The sequence below is a fragment of the Callionymus lyra genome, chromosome 5, assembly GCF_982586985.1.
Source record: "Callionymus lyra chromosome 5, fCalLyr1.hap1.1, whole genome shotgun sequence".
Taxonomy (NCBI): domain Eukaryota; kingdom Metazoa; phylum Chordata; class Actinopteri; order Syngnathiformes; family Callionymidae; genus Callionymus; species Callionymus lyra.
The window spans coordinates 34,891,770-34,916,465 of record NC_141822.1 but is presented as its reverse complement, the minus strand read 5'-3'; the positions used below and the strand labels follow the sequence as shown (position 1 = coordinate 34,916,465).

General features: G+C 39.7%; 1 protein-coding gene across 8 annotated transcripts in view; it reads right to left on the bottom strand.

Moving 5' to 3' along the window:
• The window catches only part of LOC148080437 (disabled homolog 2-interacting protein-like), a 115,105-nt gene that overhangs the window by 18,983 nt on the left and 71,426 nt on the right, over nt 1-24,696 (bottom strand). For 7 of the 8 annotated variants that reach the window (XM_087792130.1, XM_087792135.1, XM_087792131.1 and 4 more), the window contains 3 exons: nt 11,861-12,014; nt 10,005-10,103; nt 7,589-8,143 (listed from right to left, as the gene is read on the bottom strand). In XM_087792130.1, coding sequence (XP_087648256.1) covers nt 7,589-8,143; nt 10,005-10,103; nt 11,861-12,014 — 808 coding nt within the window. Of the gene's footprint in view, nt 1-7,588; nt 8,144-10,004; nt 10,104-11,860; nt 12,015-19,490; nt 19,743-24,696 lie in introns of those variants that run through there. The other variant, XM_087792137.1, reaches the window with a different exon arrangement.

Here is a 24,696-nt window from a genome sequence, read left to right as displayed (position 1 = left end):
TCAGCCTTCTCAATCCCACAGCCCCCCGACACACCTCCCCCTCTCTCTCGCAGCCTCTGTGCTAATAAGTAGAAGTAGAACACTCTTTGTATCGCTGCCACATCTCATCAGCCTAGCTGCGACTCAAAAATAGAGCTTAAAACACAAAGCAAAGACACTTTATGAGGAGCTGTGTGATTCGAGACAGGGAGGATGGTGGATAGTGCAAGACTTCTGATCAGATCTAATAAATAGTTTGGAACAAGACTAGAAGTGAGTGAGAGGAGTAGATTGTTGCCGATGGGCTTTAGTCGCCAGAATAAACTCATAAAGTCTCATCTACTGTGCCGCTCTACACAGAACAATCAAACCACCACAGGCACAGTAGCAAGTTCTTCATCAATCCTGCAATATTTCACCTCGCTGTGAGAAGTGCTGGAAAATACAAAATATATTGCATGATGTTTTGTTAATATTTTATGGTTCTTGTTGTAGCTTGATTGATTACATCACAAGTAAAATGGTTCTGACAAGTTATCTTAAAACATACAGAAATTATCGAGTTTAGTCACACTGACCAATGCTACACCAAGATACAGAAGACATTGGTTTTCTTCTTTGTGTCCCTTTTCCCTGTTTTTTATATCCAGCATTGGCCTAACTTTGTCCCCAAATGTATGCACCTCTGATATACTTAATATCGGTCTGGTCTAATCCCTAATAAAGATTTAAGTAAAGTATTATCTCCTCTCACTCTTCTACTCTTCTTACTCAGCCTCACTGTCAAAACACACGCCATTTCAACGACCTCTACTGTCCTATAAAGCTTTGCTTTAACAGTAACTGCTACTCTGACGGCTCTTTTGTTTCCTAGTGTTCAACCCTGCCTGTATCCTCCCCCTCCATCTAGCATCATCCCCTCACCATAATCCTCCAAACCCTCTTAAATATCCTGCCAAAATATTCTACGTTGCTCTTCTCACTTACCCTCACTCAAAGTCTGTCTAGCAGAGGACTGTGAACATTTACAATCACTGCTGTGTGATGGAAATGTAGAGAATTCAAAACAAATCGAGACAAATTTCAGTTCTATTGAGGGGTTGCTAAGCGTTGTAATACGCACATGGTTTTGCAACAGCTTATCAACAGCTACGATTCTTGACATTTCCAGAGTGACTTTGTACAGTTTAGTATCAGAAGGTCAGAGTAGCATGTTTACACCGGCAACGGCATTCATTTGTAAAGGATTGTGTTGCTATGTAGGTATGTTCATAAATGTATACAGTGTTGCTTAACGTAGTTACGAATGCACTGGCAAGCCCATGTTTGTAATGTAAAGGTAAGCTGTTTAGACCTTTGGAAAGTTTAGTAAAGCCATCACCGAACTTTCCAAACATTGAAGTTAATAGGGAAAAGGAAGCCATATCACGTTAACAGTCAGGTTGATCGATGAGCCCTTCCGTCCAGCCTCAGGTCAGGGATGACTAAAGACTCCTGGGGAGGAAAACAGGAACCACTTCAGCCATTCCAAATCTCTCTCCTCTCCTCATCTTTCCATCTCTCTGCTGCCTCTCCTCTTGTTCCCCATGGACCAGATAGAAGGCTTGTATTACCGTGTTGTAACCGGCAGCTCCTTCTCTCAGGGTCACATTGGGCTGACAGCGAGCACTGCAGGCTGGATAGAAATGGAAGGGCTCTCTTTGTTGCTGCTATAGAGGGAACTAAATTTGGCTGCTAGATTATCATCGTGATAGATTTTACCAGACAGGGCTAACAGAAAGTGTCGTCAGATTCTGACATCTAAGTCTAACACTTCAAATAGACCGTTTCACTGCACATGGCTATCATTTATCGCTGCACTTTTAATTTCCACGAGGGGTAAGGAGCGAAACAAGTTATTGTCCTGCACTACATGATGATCAAACTCAATTAAGGGAGAGATTAGACAGTGTCCAGAGGAGTGAGGTAAATACATGAGACCTGTGTGATATGTTGCTATCACAGGTCAATTGTTTCCTAGTTTAGAAATCCCTCATTGATAAAAAACGTTGCTTGGGGAATTATATTAAGAGAATTGGTTTTAACATTAATTTTACATGCGAGCGGAGATCAATACAAAACCTTTAATGGAATGTCCGATTTCCCTCTGGAGTAAGAACTCTTATGGTCGTATCTGGGGATAGGGATCAGCTTGACCGATTATCGGCGCCGATCTTCGGCATTTTTAGGCATATCAGCATCTCCCTTTTTGATGATAAAACAGCCGATAAGAGATCAATTTAAAACTGGGTTATTTTGCCTCTGATGCAGCCACGCCTCGCTGACTCCAGTCACTGCTCTGTCTCCAACTCTTGCCAACTCCTTTCCAATGAAAGTAGCTAGCACTAGCTCCAAAAATTGCTAGATGACGCCACACACACTTTTACATATGATGAAGTTATTGCATATAATGCATACTCGTTGTGTTTGTTGCAGTGAGGGGGAGCTTATTTTTAACCATATACTGTATACAAAATAGTTAATAGTAAATTTTTACCAAATAATCACAAACTCAATAACAAATATATTTGAAGTAAAAACAGTAAAGCTGTAAGAGTCCCGGACGCGGCTGCAGAGGAGCTGAGCCGCATGTGAATTACAATATAATATATTTCTGGCCTTTCCCTTGATGATCTGAAAAAGTCGCTTTTTAGAAATAAAGTCGCTAAGAGGTTCTGAAAAGTTGCTAAATCTAGCAGAAAGTCATTCGAGATGCTGCTGACGCTGGGAACTCAAGAAAACTGCACTTTTTGTTTGTGTTGTTATTTCAAACAAAGTTAAGTGTTGGCGTTTGTATTACACAAAAAATTGATACCAAGGTATTAACTTTTACTTAAAACATCGGTTATCGGCCTCCTTGACTACCTGACTAATATCGGTATCGGCCCTGAAAAAACAGTATCGGTTTATCTCTAGTCGCATCTTTACATCCCTTGTATGTATTCGATTTTTCAAACGGCAAGAACAAAGTTCACAATTGAAAAACCCTGCCTGACTGTAACAATTACAGCTGGTTTTAAACTAATCAAACAAAGGTTAGTATTCTTCCTGGTGGCTTCTCTGAGTAAACCTGATATACAGTACGTCAAACACATTCCACTCCAATGTTAAACTAAGCAGTGCTTTAAAACACAACCACAGGTGTTAACATGTTAATCGTGCATGTTAATACCTGTGGTTGAACAAACTTGCAAACAGTAATTTTCCTTCAGAGGACATCACCGCTGTTTAAATCTCATATATCTAGTGGCAGCGTGAATCCTCACAATTATTGATCAAAGCAGCCGTAAGCACCTGAACATGGTGTTCTAATTTACCAGCAACTCTGACTGTTGGGAAGCGATGATAAGGAGGATTTATGTCGGCCAGAGCTCGCCCCAGGAAGTTGCTCTTCTGTCTTTTCCTCAAGGTCGGAAAAAAGATTAAAACGTGCGGATCCTTGTGGTGCGTGGATGACACGCGTCTCTCCTTCCTGGTTATTTTCTGGTGCTAATGAATTCAGTCCAGCCATCAGCGGGGCAGCAACACCATCACAGTCACACAGACACAGCCGCTTGTACGTACATAATTATCTGTGACAAATGATTTGTTAGTGTGTCATTGAAGACTCTACTTGAGTTTGTATTCCTCTGGCTTCACATAATTCACTTGACTTACGGAAAGGGCGGTGGTGGCTTCACGAAGGACATGAGGTCTTGATGAACAGAGCAGTCGATGTAATGCGATGGCAAATCACAAGCTTGACTGTGTTTATTGTATGAAAATATTTTTTTTCACTTTAATACCCAGAAGAATAATTCCACTTGATCTACAGTGTACCAACCATTTTCAGTATTTAAATTGCGGATAAAGTGGTCAATACAACTTTGACCAAATAATATATCAATATAATATAACAATATCTTAAATCTTTAATAATACATTTAAAATGCACATTTGAACTTGTTCTAAGCCCGCTAATTTTCGAGCAGGCGTTCTGGATTATACACTACTCAAAAACTATTAAACATCGACAACATATCTTGTAGGTGTGTGAACACTGATAATTTCAACATGAACAGAGCAGAAATACCAATGTTTGGATGTTTGAAAAATGTAGAATACTCTGAATCTGATGTTTGTTTAATGTAATCATGATTATGACATAGTCACTTATCAGAATTATGAAATAATTTGTGATTTGCTAATAAAGCATATTCAAACCCTCAGAATAGAAAGAGATATCAGGAGGGAGACTCAACTGAACATAAAGTTCTGTCAATTAGCCTTGACAGCTTCAATCTCCTTCAGAAATAGGGGAGGTGGTTATTTATTTTTCACTGGATAACACCAACATATGAACGTTGTACGATACTTTGCAGAAAGTTTCCCTTGCTTTAGGGGAACGCACGATTAGGATGAGGTCGTCTGCATGAGTGTCAAGATACTAGAAGCTTGCGACCATCCTTCCCTTATAATGTCCACATCTAACTAAGTTATTGTGATTTCATTTTTTATCAATATATATGTAAACAATACCCTACTACATTTCAATCATATCAATGGAGTATGAAATAGTTTGATCTGGATCAAATAAAAAATATTGTTCAGCACTTAAAAATCCACAGCAAACTTTACTCTGTTGTATTAAACATATCTAAATGTGTTGTGATCCTTATGACAATTTAAAAAAAAATCATTCTTAACTCATAGGAAGTGAAAATTCACTCAGATTCTGCCTTATTTCTATGTATTCGTACAATGGAAGCCAAGATGAAATATAGCTGGCAACTTCACCCGGTGATGTCACATGAAACAACATCCATTTTATTTGTCAGACTAGACAGAGCGGCTGAAAAAAACCCTTTTAAAATTCACAAAAATGTAATTATATAGTGATTTTTGTAAAGTGAGTTTGATGATTTTTGTGAATTGTGAAGTGAAATAGATGGAAATAACCTGTAGGTGGGGTCATTGAGTTTTGTAATATGATAAACTGGTGACCTTTCCCGGGTGTATTCAGAAAACAACATACGTACTGATGTAGTGAACAGGTATAGTTTTATAAGCACTAGCCTCCTTTATACCTGCTCAGTGTTCCAAACACTTGCTACCTCACGTTTATCTTAATAAAGCTGTACTCCTCCCTATTCAACCCTAAAATCGAATAAATTACCTGCATTACCTGCTAATGTCTTGTGATCAGGCACACTGGTGTGTACGTGAAGGTAGTAGCCGATCATCCAAATGGCACGTCTGTGTGAAAACGACGTCATAAACCTGAGCTCAGGTGCAGCAAGGTGTGAATGAAAGATGAAGGAAATTTTTGGGAAGTGGAGAGTTGTCATTGTGGGAGGAGGGGGGGGGGCACTGATGTAGCATACACACTGTAATTATTTGGTGATAAAGTGACACAAGGAGGGAAACACAGTTGCAAAGTGATGCATACTAACGACCTTTAGCAACGACAATCTGCACTTTCTGAACGGTAGCCAGCGACAATTAGAAAGCGTCCTGCACCTGCACTCCTCTGATTAAATGTGATGCACATCAGCAGAACGCCACCATTTATCAGCGTTGTTGCTGCGTCTTTGAGAAGCGAAGCACACCTCTGGCTCACTAAGATGTGGTGATGAGTCTCTGTCTTCTTAAAAGAAAACTTTAAAAGGTTTCGGTTGTCGGGAACTCAGGATAAGAGTACAAAGTTCTGGCAGGATTTGTTGAGAAGGAGAAGATGTCAGCAACAACTCTATTACCGATTGGTCTTTTCCTTCCTTGTCTATTTACCCCTCGTCTTTTCCCTCCTCAATGCAATTAAATGCTGGTACATGTAGTGATTAACCCCGCCTCCTTGGTGGTCACCAATCATTTAAAGGGCAACTAATGTCGAGCACAACTCTCCTTACGAAGTTATTACTTATTCTCTGGCTGAAATCTCAGCGAATGAGAGGTTAGAAGAGCTGACCCCATAATGATGTAACAAGGGGTTTCACTCCTCCTCCAGCCATCTGTAATCACACCCCCCTTTGTTTATCCTACGAGTCCCTTGGAGACTTCCAAGATTGATGAGATGTGTTTTCAGTGGACGGGGCTTAACCCATTTTCTAATGTAATTATTTCAGTTAAAGTTTTGTACAAACAGAAACATACTGATGTGTACAATAGAGCTCCAAGATCAACTTAAGAGACACTTCAACTCTTTAGTTGCCCTTAAAATAAATGTTTTGGCCAACTGAAAAATGCGGCACTAGATAAAAAGAGTAGGAAGTTGGTTCAATTGATATTGAGTTGATATTCAGTTTTCCTAAAGTAAGAGTGGTCTAATAGAATGATCTGAAACTGTTCTGCATGGACTGTTGGGACTAATCCAGAGTATTTATGGATGTGACTGACTCTCCTTTCCCAGGATCCTCTTTCCCAGATCTATCAGCGACATTCGTGACTGAGCTGAAATTGTCAGACTGCTGAGTGGATGAGACGCCACTTCTCAAACACTAATCAGTCATCTTCCCATCGAGCCGTGACGACGTCAGAGACGTTCTCGGAGCCTCACTGATCGAATGATCCCGACGGTCATTTGAAAATAAAGGCGTCGATGAAAGGTGCCATGAGCAAGAAGATCTGGTCCATGAACGGAAACAACAAATCTCCTGCCCCGACCTTATTCTGTATTTCCTCAACACTTTTTTTTCTGAATAAAATAAAATAATAAAACTTTATCAAATTTGCCTTAATATTGATTTAAATAAAACTATGTATCTAGATCAAACCGAGGGTCACTATCTAAGCGGGTCAGTGTTACTGGCAACATAAAATGTCTTACGGCAAGCTCCTCAAATTGTAGACCAGGTTTAACTCCCTCAGCACGACAACAGCTTTCTAGCTGATTTACAAGGAGATACATCATCATGACTCAACCAGTCAATCCTAATTATACAGTAGGTTCCATATAGACTCTTTGAAACAGAAGACACACTAACTACTCTTTTAGTATGCATAGCTCACAAGTGAATAGCATCACTTCAGCATCACTTTTTTTTGTAGTACTGTGCTTTCTGGTAGAAATAATGAAGATCATATTGAGGTAGATGCAAATTTCTGTGTCCTGAAAGTTACATTGTGATATTTTTACTAGTCTCTCAAAAAAAAGACTGTTCGGTTGAAATAATGATATTCGATAAACAACTTACTTTGGGAACAAACATCAATAAGAGATATTAAAAAAGGTACTGCCTGCTGTTGACTTTCTTAAACTGTGTGACGCCACAAAGCTTCTCTATGTTGTACGCCTCAGTATTCTGTAAAGCACTTCCTGGGATTCTTGTCTGGGATTAGCTATACTTGTAACATATAATAGAAGCAGAAGCGGCGAGAGAAAATCACCTGCCTCGCCGGTCTTTGTCTCAGCTTTATTACGAATGTAGAGGTCAGAAGTTCGCCACACAGGCAAGCAAGTGGGGATGTGGTTAACCTCCTTGAACCCAATAATGTCTCGACAGCCCACCGTGGCAAGATAATAAAGTGAAAAACTGTGTTTTTTTGTGTCGACTGAGAGTGGAAACCTGGAATAAATTGTGTTATTGGGACGTACCTTGGCCTTGCCAGTGCTCTGTAAGATGTGCACCAGAGCACACGCCATCTCTTCCTTGTTTTTGACACTAATCCCAGGTTCCAGCACCGAGCAGAGGAGCATATAGTTATTAGTGGTGTACTCTGCAAACTCCTTGTACAGCTCCATAGGAAGGATGTTCATGCTCTGATAGCGGGCCTTGATTCTGATCATGGGTCCTGAAGTTTTCCCCTTTGGTGGGTTGGGCATGCTGACTGGATACCACTTCTCCACAAACTGCCGACCAGTGACGGCACCGACAGGGATGTTGACTAGCCCGATGTAATTGTTCTTATCCTTCTTTTTCTTCTTGTCCGTGTCCTTGTAGAGGTGAGCGGTGATGCTCTTGACGGCGGGCAGGTTGTTAAACTCAAAGTGCTCGCCCCAAAACACATTGTCCGTCTTGAGTTTACAGGTGGTCCGGGCGTAGAGTGAATCATCCAGGCAGAGCTCGCAGTAGTACTTCTTCTTCGCTGGCAGGTCCTTGGCCTCGATGATCCACAGCCGCAGCATGTTCTCCACCCGCCGGCTGTTGTCCTGCAGAAGGAATTACCGTGGTGATTCAGTCTTAACACTTAAAGCTCTTTCACTTGAAGAAATCTGGGTCTGAGATGAGGGTTATGATGTCGGTACAGAAAGTTATCTTTACATATTAACTTCCTCGGTTCACAATTTTTAAGGAGATTATAATTTTGTCTGCCTTCATCAATCACTCCTTAGCAATATGATTCAAAATTTGAAATTTATAAAAGTTAAATCTTCTGGTGCTATCATTCACTTGCATGGCTTAAAGGCGCTCCTTCTGGTAAGAGCTATGGTAATATTTTGATCTTTGAGATTGGTCACCAAAGATTTTCTTATAATAATTAATAATCAACTTAGGGTTTTTGTGCCTTGCATTTTCTTGATAGTCCCGAAATCGGAAAGCGAGAGCTCCCATTGTAGACGGTAGACTGAAAGCTAGAAGGTTGTTTACTTTCTGTCTAGCATGTAAGCCGTTTAGCTTCTGCTACAAATAAGCTTAAAATATACCTTTGTTTAATTTTTTTCACACACAAGATGGATATTACAGTTACTGTTTTTCGCATGTTTTTTGGACAAAGAAAATGAACATACATTTTTGTCTATGAGTCCAAAAAGAGACAGATTTCTCTGCAAATAAGTCTTAGTCAACATGAGGGGAAGTAGAAAATTAGCGAAATTTGGATGTACTATTAGAATTATGGTAAGAATTCTGCAGTTAAATCCTTCACACTAGAACATGGTTGTGTGCAAATGAATCATTTGTTTATTATCTGCGGGATATCAAGACGATCAATTAAAAAAAAATGTGACTATCATTTCCTGCATCAAGCAGTTTCAAACAAACCTAACCAGCCCATGTGCACGGCCATTATGGCCTCATTCTCCAAAAGGAGTCAGCAGAGGATCGATACAGGCAAGACTGCAGTCATCAATCTTAAGAAGACAATAACACTCAGGTCAAGCAAAGTCACAAAAGCCAGAGATGGAGGACAATGGCTCAACACGTGACTTCTGTAACATGACTAGTTTTACCATTCAGAGGCCGAGTAACATGGTCAGCCATAATCATCCACATGAGCCTTTCCAAATAGAAAAACTGCTGCCAAGCCAAAGATAAAGAATCAGGCCTTTCAGGTTTTTATATGATTGATATAGCTGGTTATTTTTCTATGAGCCTGTCCTTTCTTTTCATCTGGAGCCCATAAAAAAATGGATGACCCTCTTGACCTGTAACTCCACTGATGTTTGACAAATTAGTCTCACTAGCTATTTCTAATGGACTGACTGGATTCCCCTGCGGCAGATTCACCGCGGATGACCCAGTGGTCCATTCAGAATGCTGGTGTTCAGAGTTAATGATATCAAATTGATCTAGGCACATGTAAGATGTGGAACTTTTACACTTTTTTAATAATGGGTTTAATAATATGTTGCTGTCCTTCACCCTCCACTGGAAAATCAAAGATCTCTTGGCCACTCCTCCAGTCCTGCGGTTTCTCAGAAGAAGATCTTGATGGCAGACTTATGTGATACCTTAAATGATGTAAAGCAGCTAACCTATTTGATCTTGACTCAAAGTGGATCCACCACTGATATACAGTCTCGATTAAACTTTTGTCAAAGTGTCAAGCTTCCCCAAATTCTCTTTGCAAATCCAGTCTGTGAAAGCAAGGTATGACTCATTTTCAACTGATGACTATAAACCACACTTGCACGTTTTCTGCAGCGACTAAAATTATACAATGTTTGCTTATAATTAGACTTAATTGTCTTTGTCCATATGATTTCCACTCTGACGTCTGTAGTTACTATGGAATCGTTTCATGTTGTATCGCATCCATTCACACAAATATATCATTAGTAGTTTAGATACCTTGTTGGGCTGAACCGCCCTTCTGAGGTTCTCCATCCATTTGTCCCTCTCGGCTGATGAACGACAGGAAAAACATTTTGTTCCCGAAGAAGTGGTGACCTTGAACAGAGAGAAAAATATTTGACATTAGATGGTAAAGTAACTTTCCTCCCCTGTTAATTCTCATTAGGGGGTTGATCCCCAGTCACACCTCCACTCTTCACTTACCAGCCTAGTTTATCACTTTTGGATCAGCCACAAAAAAATAACAGTCCTATACGATAGAGTCTGAATATTAGAAAGTAGTGAGCGTCTGAATGGAGAGATGAGAGATGAACAATGCCCGGCTGATTACAAAAGGTTTTAATCTTTCACAGAGGGATGAACTACTAGCCGGAAATGGCACGAAAAGAAAGAGAGTGATGTAATGAGCAGGATAATAAAGATTAGCAGTGATTTGGGCTCTTGACAGTCAACAACACGAGATCAGATGTGTTAAGCTATTTCTCACTCTGCTCGGTAAAATGTGTGGAGAGTAGCAGTGGGAATATCACAGCAGCTCACAACTCCTATCAGGAGTTAAATACTCCAGATATTCAAAGCAAACAGAATATTTTAATACTGAGGAGGAGACATATATGTGTATCTTTAATCTGTGGAACACAGTGTCAAGATAAACCCCATGAACCAAATTAAGCTCTTGTCGAAAGAGGATTAGGTTTATATGTCTGAATGGAACAACGAAATAGAACCTGTCATATCAGCCAAAAATCTATTAGCCTTAAGGACAAATTATAATAATATCTCAGAAATCATACTGTCATACTGAAGGAAGAAACTAGAGGTGAATGCAGGATAGAGTGGTGTGGAGATATGTTAATGATCTACTTCTTTGATTTAAAATGGCTCTATACCGCCTACACTGGTTTATATATTTTCTACCAATTGAGTAGTATCAGACGGATTCTACAACTACTCTTTAACGTGCAATGACACGCCTCCACATGTTCGCAGACAAATCTAGTCATTAACTAAAATGTAAGTTTTTGGAGCTTGGCTAATTACTTTGAACACTTGATATCCATAATTGTTTTGGATCTTTGCTGGACTCTGGATCGATATAATAGACAAAGACAAAGATAAAACACAGAAAAGTGAAGATGAAAACTATTCAGTGTTCAAAGAGGAATCAGCCGTAATGTAATTGTCTGTCGCGGATTCCATCATGGTGGTTGGATGAATGAAGTCCATGCCAACACACTAATGTAAGGTTCACACTAGTAGCCGAAACAGAATACACTCTTCTTTTGACTTATTGGGGGATATTTTGAATAAAGCCTCTCTAAATATAGCCATTTTCCCACATCATAACGTAAAATGTACTGTGTTTTTTCACGTCTATTTTCCCATCTATCATAGATAGATAAAGATAGACAAATATATGTTGACATTCAAGTACAAAATCACCATATGAACGGATAAATGCTCAGAACTTTAGTGTGCGTTAATGTTGAACTAACCTATGAGCCAACTTTAAATATGTAGAAATCTAGTGAGCCCCATTAAAGAGGACCCTAACAAACCCTCCACCTTAACTTTAATACATGTAAACAAATCACATAGATCATTTGGAAGAGATTATAGAGACACATTTAGTAGCCTAGCTAACTAGCATTAGCAGCTATCAAGACCCAAAATGTGTGTAAAGGTAAGGTAAGGTCTCCTTTGGGAAATTGTTTGGACACATGGGACTCACAGGGATAGCTGAGAAGATCATCACAATAAAAAGTCCAACTGGACATTAGCAAAGGAGCCAGCGGAAGCTAATAAAGCCGAAGGGTAGCCGCTGACTGAGGATGACGCAGCATGTTCCTCACCTCAAAGCAGTAGTCCTGCCCGAGGATGCTGCTGTGAACGGGCTTGATGATGACCTCGTCCTCCATGCTTAGGTCCAGAGCTTCCACGGCGCTACTGGGACTGAGCAGTGACTCATGGGAGCGAGACTCCTTCAGCCTTGGCATCAGATGAGACCTGAGAGAGGGGGAGAAGAGGGAGAAGAAGTGAGTCACGGCGAGAGCGGCAGCATGGCGACATCAGGCGCCGCTCATTGTGAGGATGAAAGGATGATGAGCAGAGGAGGCTCGACTTCTCACATCAGCACCCGTTAATGCAAGCCCTGCTGAACTCACTTCTAGCTTAAAGAAGGCATGACGAGGCAGGAAACCTTCAGAGCCGCACGATAAATAGGAAGCAATTAATGTCATTGATTAGTCGAGCTCAGACTACTCCGGGGGACCAGAAGCCGGCATCAAAGTGATAAAGCCGCTCAGGGGGCGGACCTCAGATTATTGAATACACAAAATCACTGCTCGCCGACAGCTCTACACCAAAGTTTCAATAGTCTCAAGGTAAAAAAAAAAAAAAGTCTGATTCTCTGTCCATTTTTAGCCGCTGAAGTTGACAAAGTAATCCCTCTGTTGGTTCCACGGCTTGTTGTGTTTGATGTCGTCCTACTTTTTGTTGTTTATTTTAGAAAAGTGAGTTGCTGTCACAGAGAAGAAGAGGCTGTTGTGTAACCTTCCAGCTGGTGTAGAAGTGCTGTGGTGAATAACAGATGCATTTAAGAATAATTCATGTTGATTGTTCAACCATTAATATGTTAAGATGCTGGATTGACTCTCCTCCGTGTCAGAAGTTGAATAAACTGAGCAGCGATTATTAAGTTTCAAGTCTCAACTTGATGTATTTGGATAAAAATGTACGTTTCACTAAACACAAATAGAATAAGAAGTGTAGACATAACCTTTAAGAGTCTGTTCATCCTCCTCCACAATAACCAATCATCCATCTTTCGTCCAGTCGTTCTCAAATATATATTTTTTTTACAGCGAACACCTAGGGTTACGCATCTTTCCATCTACACATGTTCATGTCTGAAGATGAGATTACAATTGCAAAGAAAGAACCGAAAAGTAACATGTGGACATTTAAAAACAAAATGATAAATTAACGTGAAAAGTGTCCTTAAAGACTAAACATTATGGCCCAAAAAATATTTTTGGATATTTCCTATTATTCCAACACGGGAAGCTTGTACATCTCTAATATGTGTCTGAGAAAACCCACGTTGTGTTGTTGATGTGCGTTCAAAAAACAACAATCCTGCAGGGAAATATAAGATTAGGAACAGCAGGCTCCCTCTTTGAAGTGATTCCAAGCTTTGTTGTCAAATCCTCTGTCCACGTGAAGCGGGCAGTGATCCTCCTCACACACGACTCCATATCTATAAATCACATTTGATTGCCACGTCATTGATCGCCTCCAGACCAGTCTAATCCAAATCAGAGCTGCACGGCAAATCTTTATGCATCCACTTCTGCATTGTGATTGGCTGCCTGGGTACCGGGCAGAACAGCGAGCCAGTGAGGTGGGCGGAGGGGAGGACTGGTGTGGAGGAAGGGGTGGTGAGGGGTGGTATCAGTCAGGAAGGGATGGGAACTCAATATCTGCGCTGAAACGGCATGATGGTGCGTTTGTGTTTCCAAAACAGATGCACAGAAACATCTGTTGGAATCAACCTACCAGAAAATGGCTTATACAAGGCTGTCGAAGGGAATTTAATTTTGAAATCTGTCTTCGCTTATTTTTGCACTGCGACAAAAGAGAAATTTTGGGGTGTCGAAGAGAATACACTTTGTTTAAACTCAGCTGTCATGTAAAATATTGGACAATCATTAACACTAGAAAAGCAGTTTGAATTCTACAAAAGGCAACTTGATATTCTCAAAATGTCTCCATTATTTGCACCCTTAAGTTCTTCTCTGAGATGTCCTTTTTGTGCTGTATTCTTTTACCCTCAGTCACCTTACAATTGTGGAAGCTCATGAATCAAAAAGGTAAGTTAGTAACTCAATAAAGGTTATAAAAAACCTGTTTTAATTTTCTGAGAACACAAAATGGGAATTTAATGACAATATTCATTGCATCAAAGAAAGGAAGTTTAAACTATAATTTGGCAGAAGCAAATTATTTAAAAAATATATATTTAATGTACCTTGAAAAGAGTTGACCAAATATTAAGAATATACTGAAAATAAATGTTAACCTTGTATGCAAAATAAGCATGACCGTATTTGAATGAAAAGAAGAAAAAATCCAATTGACAATATTGTTTAAAACAGGTTTAAATATAATCCGTACTTCTAAATAAAACATGAATAAAAAAAGTCAACATAAATTAAATGTGAATTATAGTAAAAAATAGTTAGTCGAAATTAGACTAAAGTCAGTGGTTCATGCTGACATAAAACCCCAACAAAAATGAATTATGTTGGTCGAAAGTCCTTGAAAAGGCACCACTGTAAACAAAACAATACTCTGACTGATCTGGGACATTGTTAATACACCGGAACACTCCTGTTTTTAATCGGAAATTTAATAACTCTCATTAGTCTCAGTTTATTAAAACGTTGCACCGGCTTGAATCATATTTTAGCAAGCTGAACGTGGGAAAGGTGTTTGCTCCAGGCCTATTTATGCAAATACATTCAAGAAGAAGAATTTAGTGGAATTTGGGATAATGAATATTTTGTCATCAACCCACATAATCGTGTGCAGCAATGTGTTTTTTATCTCATAAAGTGACTCAGTCTTCACCAACATTAGTCTTAGATCATGTCCAAGGGCCGTCTGAGGTCAGGGCCCTTTAAAGGTTCAATGAAAATGCAGTTAAGACCAAGTACTTAGAAAGGCAGATGAGAGAAATGGATATCACAAGCTCGACCTCTCTCTCTGTAAGAAGAGCTGGTTCGATAGCTCATCTGATCTGGCGTCGGAGCACTCAGACCTCGATCGCAGCGACTCACCCGCCAGCTGGTTGCACCACAAGGGAGTTAATTCACTGCAAATCTAAATAACAGCGCTGTGACATCCCTGTGGTTGCTGCAAGAACCTGTATTGTCGCAACACAATCCCAACAACATGGTGTCCACGTGCGAGTGCGGCGGGGCTAATCTTCACCCGACTCTCTTTGTGTTGCATTTACAACTGGCATTAGGGCAATAACAAACATGCTAATGACCGTCATAACAGCTTTTTACATAATGCAGGAGTGAAATATTTCACTCTTGAGGCCTCCAGCTAATTCCAGACTAAAGCTGCCAGCAGCAAACACTATTGCTGTAGTTACCGCCCTCCGCCAACACTTAAAGGATTGTAATGATTCATGGAGCAAGGATGCTAATTTTAATAGTGAAGCTTGTAGGATAAAGTGGAAACACATCCACTACTCCAACCTCACTTGCTACAAGAGCAACACGTTCTACCTCTCCGATGACTTTTTTCGCGCTATTAACATCAGCTCAAACTAATCATTAGCATCATTTAGTGATCAAGCAGGAGGTGAAGAACAGAGTGCAACCAGGTGGACAGGTCCAGATGATGGAGGAGCAGAGTCAAGGAAAAACTTCATCGGGAGGTCCTGGTCAATGTCATGGTCTATTGTCTAGAAGAGACTTCTTTTGTTTAAAATTTGTGTATCAACGTTTTGAAACAAGGTTTAGGTAAATTGCTCACATCTTTGTTTAAGTAATAAGAGCGTTTAGACAGTACAAGTTTTTGTAAATTTGTTGCACTAACTAAGAATAAAATAAATGCAATAAGGGAACAAATGTTCATGTACCGTGGAACTGTGGACAATCCGCCATGAGTCAACATTTTTTTCTTAAATAAAGTTCAGCCCTAATGTTGCTATAATGAACACGTGCATGTTGAATTATTTGTTCTTTTCTTCTTCTTCTTTCTTTTCTTCGTTTCTGCATGGAAGGGGAGGTTAACATTTCACTCAGTGCTCGAACTGACAATGGTGCATCAACATACCATCTGTCAGTTGTCGGAACACAGATGCGTGATGGGTAAAGACTTCAAAACAAACGTCTGGCAAGATTGAAGGGACCGTGCAGATTCTGTCAGCTACTGCTGGTGCAGAACGGTAGAGAGCTGAGCGGAACCGGCAATGTTCCGTCTCTGGCCTTCGAGCCAAAACACCAATCAGACTGGCAAGATCATCCGGCCGGCAGAAATGAAAAATCCATTCACTGTCAGAGTTTGACAAAAGATGGAGAGAAATTCTCTGGGGGTGATTAAACGCACACATCTTCAGACTATTTTCCACTCCCATATTGTTAGTTAAAAAATGAACCAAAAGTTTTGACTCGCAATCCTAGACACTTATTTCAAGACCTTTTCTTGCCACTTGGTGAGTGAACAAAAAAGCTAGTGTTCAAATGGGAGCTAAGATAATAATCACATGATTGTGCACATGACTGTTCACGTGTCCAGCAGAAGCACTTCCTGCACGTCCACAGCTTCAGCTGGTTTAAGCTCCAGTGTCTGGCGAGACAAAAGTGTTGCAAGACTTTACCTTCAGGCGAAGAGATGAAGCGATGGTGCGATGGCTTTTGTGAGAGAATTGTTCCATCTATAGACGGATGTGAGCACTAACTCATAGAAGCATTGCACAAAGCAGCTCTTTCTTTCAGGAAGCTTTTAAAGACAGGACACACACATGCAGGAGGAAGTTAGTATTTAAACACGCAAGTCCTCCAGGCCTTCTTTTTCCTCTGAGTCCTATGGGACGACTGACTCACAACAATCTTGTGAAAACGGCCGTTCCTGAAATCAGGTTGTGTTTTTTAAGAATCCATACAGAGAGCCAGGACGTCTTGTGAGACACACATGTAGGCTTGATGTTTGATTACAGCGCAGCTTTCCCCGCCAGGCTGTGAGATAATTCGGCGTAACATCTGCTCGGGCGCTCGCCACAGGAGTCCAACACGGCGCTGCTGTGGAGCCCGGCCGGGTTGGCTGCAAGCAGCTGCACTTTAGAGGAGGAGGTTTCTAACATGTGGTGGATCGTTGTTGCTGTTACTGTAAAAGAATGATGGCTGAGTGAAAACAAGGGAAGTATTATGAGCCACATCCTGGTCACTAACAGTAATTCAACAATGTACACTTTTGCTTACAAAAAAGTTTTCACCTCTAAATCCCATTCTTAAATAGGATTAATATGTTCTAAAATAAAATATCTACTAGTATTGCTTTTTCTGTGTACGTTTCAAATAGAAAGAAAAAACGGGGCTTTTTAACTGAATTCATAATTTTTTTTAAGAACAGCTTTTATTAAAGAATTACTGAATAAGTTAAACAAAGACATTTATTTCTAAGGTTAGAAGCTCAATATTAACGACTAAATTAGTTTTACTTGAAAGATGGTGTGTTCAATCCACTGTTTGGCATCCATTGTTTTTAATGGTCGCCTCAATACATTTACTTTTGTTTCTCTGCAGCTTTTTGTTAGTTTAAAAATAAACTCCACTGATGGATAAATCATAATGAAGCCAAAGGTCACACTAATGACTCGATTGTGCATGTAGACAAAGTGGACAGGTGTCAAAGGTCACGCTAATGACTAGCAGCCTTGCTGGGAACCAATTATGACGGCTGCCCTGGGAATTACAACACTACAGTAGCAAGACGAGCAGACTTCATCTGAACATATTTTTTCTGTTCAAGAATAAATTGTGAGTCACGTTCTAGTGGCTCAGCCCCTCACGTACACACTTCTCATGAGTAGTCAATGATTCAGTAAAACTTACATTCATTATTAGCAACAGAGATGACTTTGAATCACACGTGCAAGTGATGTCAGAAGAAGCTGTTGCTCGTGGCACAGTAGACAACAGGAAGTCAATGGAATTCAGTTGAGAACTCGCTCAATATGAGAGATTGTTGGAGTTAAGGAAGGCTCAGACTTTTAGAGACTCATCGTGTGAGTAGATAGAAATCACTTTCTACCAGGTTTTACTTCTAAAATGCAGATCTCCATTTGGAGTTGGTTGTGAGGTTGGAAATATGAAACTTAAAAGCAACTTTAAGAAGTTCACATACAGCTGCATAATAGAACACGTTTCTGATTGTATTCTGATGTGAAAACTACAGAAAGAGAAAGCACTGTCTTGTTTTATGTCGCTTTATGCTAATAGGAGCTGCTAACATGAAGGTGTTAACCCATAATGATACCTAATGATAAAGAAACCATGATCGTTTAACAAACGTATCCAATGCAGAGACTGAATCTACATTCATTACTTAAGAACTTGAATCTCCTGTTCTGGTTGGTGTGGGTATCTATAAATCACACAGAATAAAAGATTGCGTTTGCTCACAGAGATGTTAGACTGCAGCTTTGTACTGTCAGATCGCAGACAAACCCAAAGTCCCTCTTCGCCCCCACAATTCCCATTCCTCTCCAAACTGACGCAATCATTCTGAGGCAGCACTTGGTGTCCTGGAGACCACTGTGGCTACAGCTGCTGAAGGATGTTGACGAAAAACAATGGCAGAGTTCAATGTTCGCATTAACCCCTGAAGTGTAACACAAGAAGCTAGTAGCAAACTTAATGTCTGATAGAAAGATCTATTTAAAACCTCAGATGAACAGACATTGTTTAGATGAGGTATAACTGAAATTACCCTGCCTCCTGTGTGCAATGATAACCAAAGACATACCAAAGATTCGTCAACAACAATTATCAATCATTCTTGATAAACTGTTATAACTAACAATTCTCAAGCAGAGGAGGGGAAAGGGGCTTATCACAGCATCAAAGTCCAAGTTGCCTTTTTTGGCTCAAATACTGCACCAAGTCAGCTACTTCAAATTTTGAACATTTTTATCTATAGAAAAGTAGCGATTCTTCTACCTTTTAAAATTACCTTTTGAAGGTTTTAGGGAGAGCCTCTATATTTAAGAAAAAACAAGCATTAAAATAAATACACGCTTGTTTTCAGAGGCACAACCTCTGCCATACAACATAATTTATTAGAACTTTTGACAATGACACTTGCAGGACACATCACAATACATTTTGGACAGTCAATACATATTTTTATGCTGTGGAATTTGTAAATATATGCAAAATAATTTGTTTCTTCTGCCACTTCTTGACCTGAATATTCAGACATCCCTGTGGCATTGAACAAACAAATGGGCGAACGCTCAAGTTCATATTGAGAGAAGAAACAAGGGCACATCTTTTCTTCCCACGCAGCTGAAAATGTGTCTAAGTACTCTTAGTCTGTAAAGTCCCAAAACTTTCACTTCATGCTGTTTCCAATAAGTTGTTTTAATTGCTACTGAATTTCAGACAACACAAATTTACTCTAACAGCTAAGATGCGCCTCAGGGAGCAAATACTTTTCATGTTCAAGTCTGAACACGTCCTTGTTTTGGTGTGAGCTCCTTCCTCTCCAAACCAATCCTGCTGCAATGTCTCTTCATTTAAACTTTAAAAAGTTACACTTCCTAAACCAGTCCATGAATTGTTTAGAAGTATCTGAGAGGTTGACTTAGAGAGGATGCAGAGGTTATGTTAAACCACAACATGCAGCTGTGCCTCCTTCATCCACAGCATAAATAAACAACAGTAATAGTAGAAAGAACACTACCTGCTGAATATGTGAAACATGGTCCAGCAGATCACTGTGGAGCTTAATCTCCAAAAGGCACAATTTCCCGTTGGGTTGCATTCCTCTCCTGCAGCCGGCTTCCTTGTTTTCCTGACTATTTTTGAGTCTCTGGGAACATGGCTGGAGCCTCTGCCCCGTACGCTACACCACGCCACTCCCAAAGGATGTGTGTTGCTACTAACACACCCCTCGCTACATAGCCCTTAAAAAGACAGTACTCTTATTCAGCCGGCTTTGACTCGCCTTCAACAGAACCCAAGTGTTACATGTTTCTACTGTGAGGAGTCTGAATAGAAACTTGCATCTGGAAAGGTGCCCCAGTTGAAGGAGATACATTTAAATTAAACCTTAAAGTGAAATTCAACTACAAACCTAAGAAAAACAAAAGCTACATCTATACCTACTTCCAATCCACTGAGATTACACTCTGATAGAGTATACGACTTACACTATACTATTATACAAGTTTAAATAACTTACTCAACAAGCACAGCAGTCCCAATATCTCATCTACCACAGCACAACGTCATAGCACATAGTAGTGTAGTACACTAGTCAGACACATTTTAAGAGGTTAAGTACTTATGTACTGTATGAAGATCATCTATGACCATTCTCCCTATTACTGCTAAAACAACTTGGCTGGAAAGCCAATAGATTAATAGCAACTTCGAATACTGTTTCAAACTGTAGTGACTCTCGATACTTATCTCTACACTTCATTAGGGTTGGACCTATTCTCATAACAAGCTAGCTGTGAGACCACTATTACAAAATAAAATTGCAACCCCTTTCTGGAAAAAAAAACACAATACAGAAAAACTACACCCACATTTTCTAAATAATAGTACATAGTACAAACATAATATCTTACTCTATGACAACTTCAATGGCAGTAGTCGGAACTGAACAGAAACAAATACTGCAGCATCTGCATTTTCATTTATTAAAACTACATTTGCGATAACAAAAACTGCAACTGCTCCTAAAAAAACTACAACCTTTATTTACTAAAGATGACTACTAGCAATCGGCCAAAAAACAGAGCAATATCAAATGATCTTGAGCAATACAATAACTGTAAAACACAGTAATATGACTTGTTAATGCTTAAACCTTTAACAACTCCCTCTATTGAAAATAACAAAAATATACAACTAGTAACTAAACAGCAGCTACATCTCTATAGATCTATCTTAGAGAATCTATAGATTTACCTTAGCTGATTAATCTATCCACGTCTTCTTCAACTCTTGAAGATACTCGTGAATTCAGGACAAATACAGTAGCGCACACTATGGCAACTACCTCAACATCACACAATATAGTACAACAATATTAATCTTTGTGACAGCAACTGCTTGTTCTTATCAACACTTGCTAGTCTTTGTTTTCATCTTGCTAAACCGACCATCAATTCAACCTCATTTTAAAGTAAACAACTGAAGAGTCAGAGGTACAAATAAACCCATATAAAGTCTGGAAACGAGCAGCAGCGTATTTTCAGCCCCACCTTCGGTAAAAAATAACAAAATCAATATCGCTGAAGCTGAAATCAGTCCCCAGGACAAACAGTAGTGCTTTCATCTTCAGATCTGTCCCCCATACCAAAGACCCTGAGTTGCCAGCCAGGAAGTCAGCGTGCCTCCTCCTCCGTCCCTGAACAATAGCTCAGCCGTTAGCAACGGTCTCTGTGGGAAACTGCCTACAACAAAATTGACAACAAAAAGACAAAATATGAAAGAAAACAGGAGGGGAGGGGAAATAATCCAGACCAGTTTTTTAGAAAGGAGAGTGGCTTCCAGATGTTGCATATTATTCTCAAATAGTTTTTTCATTTGCCTTCTGGGAACATCACCCAACCTCATAAATGCTAGGTTTCTGAGAAACACAAGTGACATGTGCTAAAGCAAAGTGTTGAAGTTTTTGTGGACTAAAGTGACAACCGTTTCCAAATGTAATTATTAACTAACAATAGTCAGGATCACTTAAAATATCAAGTTTCTTTATGATAAAGGGCAAAAACGATTGAAGGGCTTCCTCACAGTTGCCTGTAAAACCACAATAGAGAGGCATCGTGACGAGGTTACAGAGCCGTCTTAATCGAAATCTTCTGATGAGGTAAAGCAGAACTACTTGAAGTGTCTTTTCTAGATCCTCACCGTATATTAAGGTATACAGTATTAGGGAGAATGCAACCACCCTGTGAAAAAACTAATCTAGGCCACTATGGGTTCTACTGAAAAATCAAGATGAGGTGAGAGTAGGAATTTAATATTAACCGATTGAGCTTTGTCTTTTGGTTAACCTCTCTCTTTACCAATATCACATCCTAATGAGGATTCTGCAACAACCCATCTGTTGATTTCATGTATCCTAATTCATGAAGACCCTGTGATATCAATCCACATAGGATTTCATCTGAAACCACGACAGGGCATTCAAGCTAAGAAAATCTGGATCCATTATGGGAAACAAGTTGACTTAAGAAGACCAATTTTAAGCCAGACATTCTGTGCTTTGTTTGTGCAGATTCAAATACATTTCAAGTGTCATCCATTTCTTTTGCAAGACTACCATACAAACCATCAGTAGGAAGTTCTGTATTACCAGTAATTTCTTACAGGTCAGCTGCCTTGAAAACAATTGCCATCAGACATGGTTAAATGTTTTGACTTGTAGACTCTCAACTGTTATCAGACTAAAACAGACTGGTTAAAGGTCAACACTTGTCCAAACACTCAGGACTTCCTCATTCCACTGGCCTGGGTCATGATAATATCACTGGGTTGCCAAAAGTGTTGTGTGATTCTTCTTGACATAATAATAAAGGGAAGGTTTTCATGAGACTGTGAAATCAAGGTTATTTATGAGTGTTTTGAACAAAAGACCCTTGTACTATTTGTGGCGTTGGAGAATTTGCATAATTTATACGTTTTTGTGTGAATGCTGTTTATGCTTACTTTCTCTGCCTAAACAGTGAGTACCAGAAATAATAGTTTCTGTGTTATTTATACCACCACATCAACCGGTAACATGATTCGTATTTATCTTAAATAATTCCATAAATTTAGCATGACTGAGAAAACGATGCAACAAAAGGTTCCTTGGAAATAGAACACCTTTTTTTGAGGTCCCAGTTTACATTATAAGCAGCTATTGTGGCCTCTCCCACACATTCGAAAGAGCAAATGGTACACATGCTGGGACACTATCAATATCTCCAACACAAGACAGCAGTAGACATGATGTGAACTCCACAAGACAAAGTTTGAAAAGCTTGTCAATTCCTGCCAAGAAGTATGTGGGTGTGCGAGCATGTAAGGCCAGGAGCAAGCGAAAGCAGCAGACAGCAACAACATCATGAGAAGGGGTGGGAGTGACTGTGGCTGTCTGTCTCCCAGGATAACTTCACCTCTGAGATGTGATTCCCCTGCCAACTACTAACCTATTAAGCACCACCTGACCTATTAAGTACCAACTGACTAGGCAGAGGTAGAGAGTGGAAAACAATCTGGCAGATACAAACGTGATGACAAAGTCATGGGTACACTGCACAAGTAACGCTGATGAAAGGCAGAGGAGAAAGTCTCAAATAATAACCAACAAGATTGATAAAAATGAGCAAGATATTCTTCATTTCCAAGTCAAGGCTGAGAAGGAAGGCATCAAATGACAAACATCTGACTATGGAAATAACAAGCTAGATAACTGCTACAGCCTTGGTTTTGTTACTCCAGATCTAATAACTATATAAGTTGGACTAAAGTTTAAAGTTGTTGAATTTACACAAAGTACTCACTGATAGATTTGAGTTGGATTTCTATAAGCTTACCATCCACTCAAAAATGTGAAGCTTCTCTATTGAAGCTAATGACAGAGTCAGACAGATGCCTGGTTAAACCAATAGGTGAATATCGGTGTTCCAAAAGATGCATCAGACACAAATATGACGACAATATCTCACTCCTGCTCTGAGCTTCTTGTCTTCAGGCTTTATTGACATTACAATAGCTCAACAAAGCTCTCGCTGCTCCAGTTCTACCATTTTGTTTTAAATCTCACTGCCCCTTTTATTTGGTTACTGAACCCCAAAATAAATGACCTCATTTCTCCCAGGGTAAAAATGTATGCTCAGCTTTTCACATACTTGGCTGTAAAGTAAGTGGCAAAGAATTTAAATCATTTGGTGTCCAGCCTCCTTTTTTTACCTTTTAGAAAAGATAATAAATAACACACGGTAACAGAAAACAGGAAATAAAAGCTGGCAATGAAAAAATTAAAATCGAATAAATGGAAAAAAAATGAATAAACTCAAATGTGAACAGGCACTGAAACCAACCATTATGGCTGAGCACATGTAACTGCTGACCCAATAGGTCATTCATTCATTAATTTTCTGCTGCTTATTCCTATATGAGGGTGCAGGGGCCGGAGCCTATCACAGTTTCTCTGGGCGAGAGGCGGGTGACACCTTGAACAGGTTGCCAGTCTGTCGCAGAGCACACTCCAGATCTGGATGGAACAATCAAAATGATAGTTCAACTATATAAAATAATAAAAAATATATATAATGTTGTTTAGTATGTTTTTGTTGGTCTACAGTCAACAGAAAATTGTTGGGGGCTGAGTTCTGAACTTTTCTCATTGCTCCTCTATTTGTGTTTGTCTAGCATGTACAGAAAAATAGAAAGGTATAAATACAGACTAAACAAGCATTAAAGACCGGATGGTGTAAAAGGTCGATTCTTCAGAATAGTTCTTTGTGTTTCTATTGACGATGGCCTCCAGGGCAGGACGGTACCATTGAGTGATTCAATTATTGACGCAACGGATGCTGTTCCATTATGGCCATATGCTCTGCTTTTATCCTGTCTGACGTACAAAGTCTGTCAGGCAGCCGACAATAAAAAAGTGAAACCAAGCTCACACGATACAATTCCCTTCCTTCCTCAACCCACCGACAGCTCCCCATCCCCCACGTGATCAAATCCTGCGCTCCACTTCATCAGCTCGCTGTAAATCCATGTACTTTCTTGAAATGATCTATGTCGAAGTGATTGTTCCAAGACATGCTGAGCCGTGGAAAAGTGTACAGTACTATGCTTGTAACGCACAACATTTAGTTTGTAAAGTAACAAATTACTGATTCAAATGTTCAGGTACAATTGCTTCCTTTTTTAAT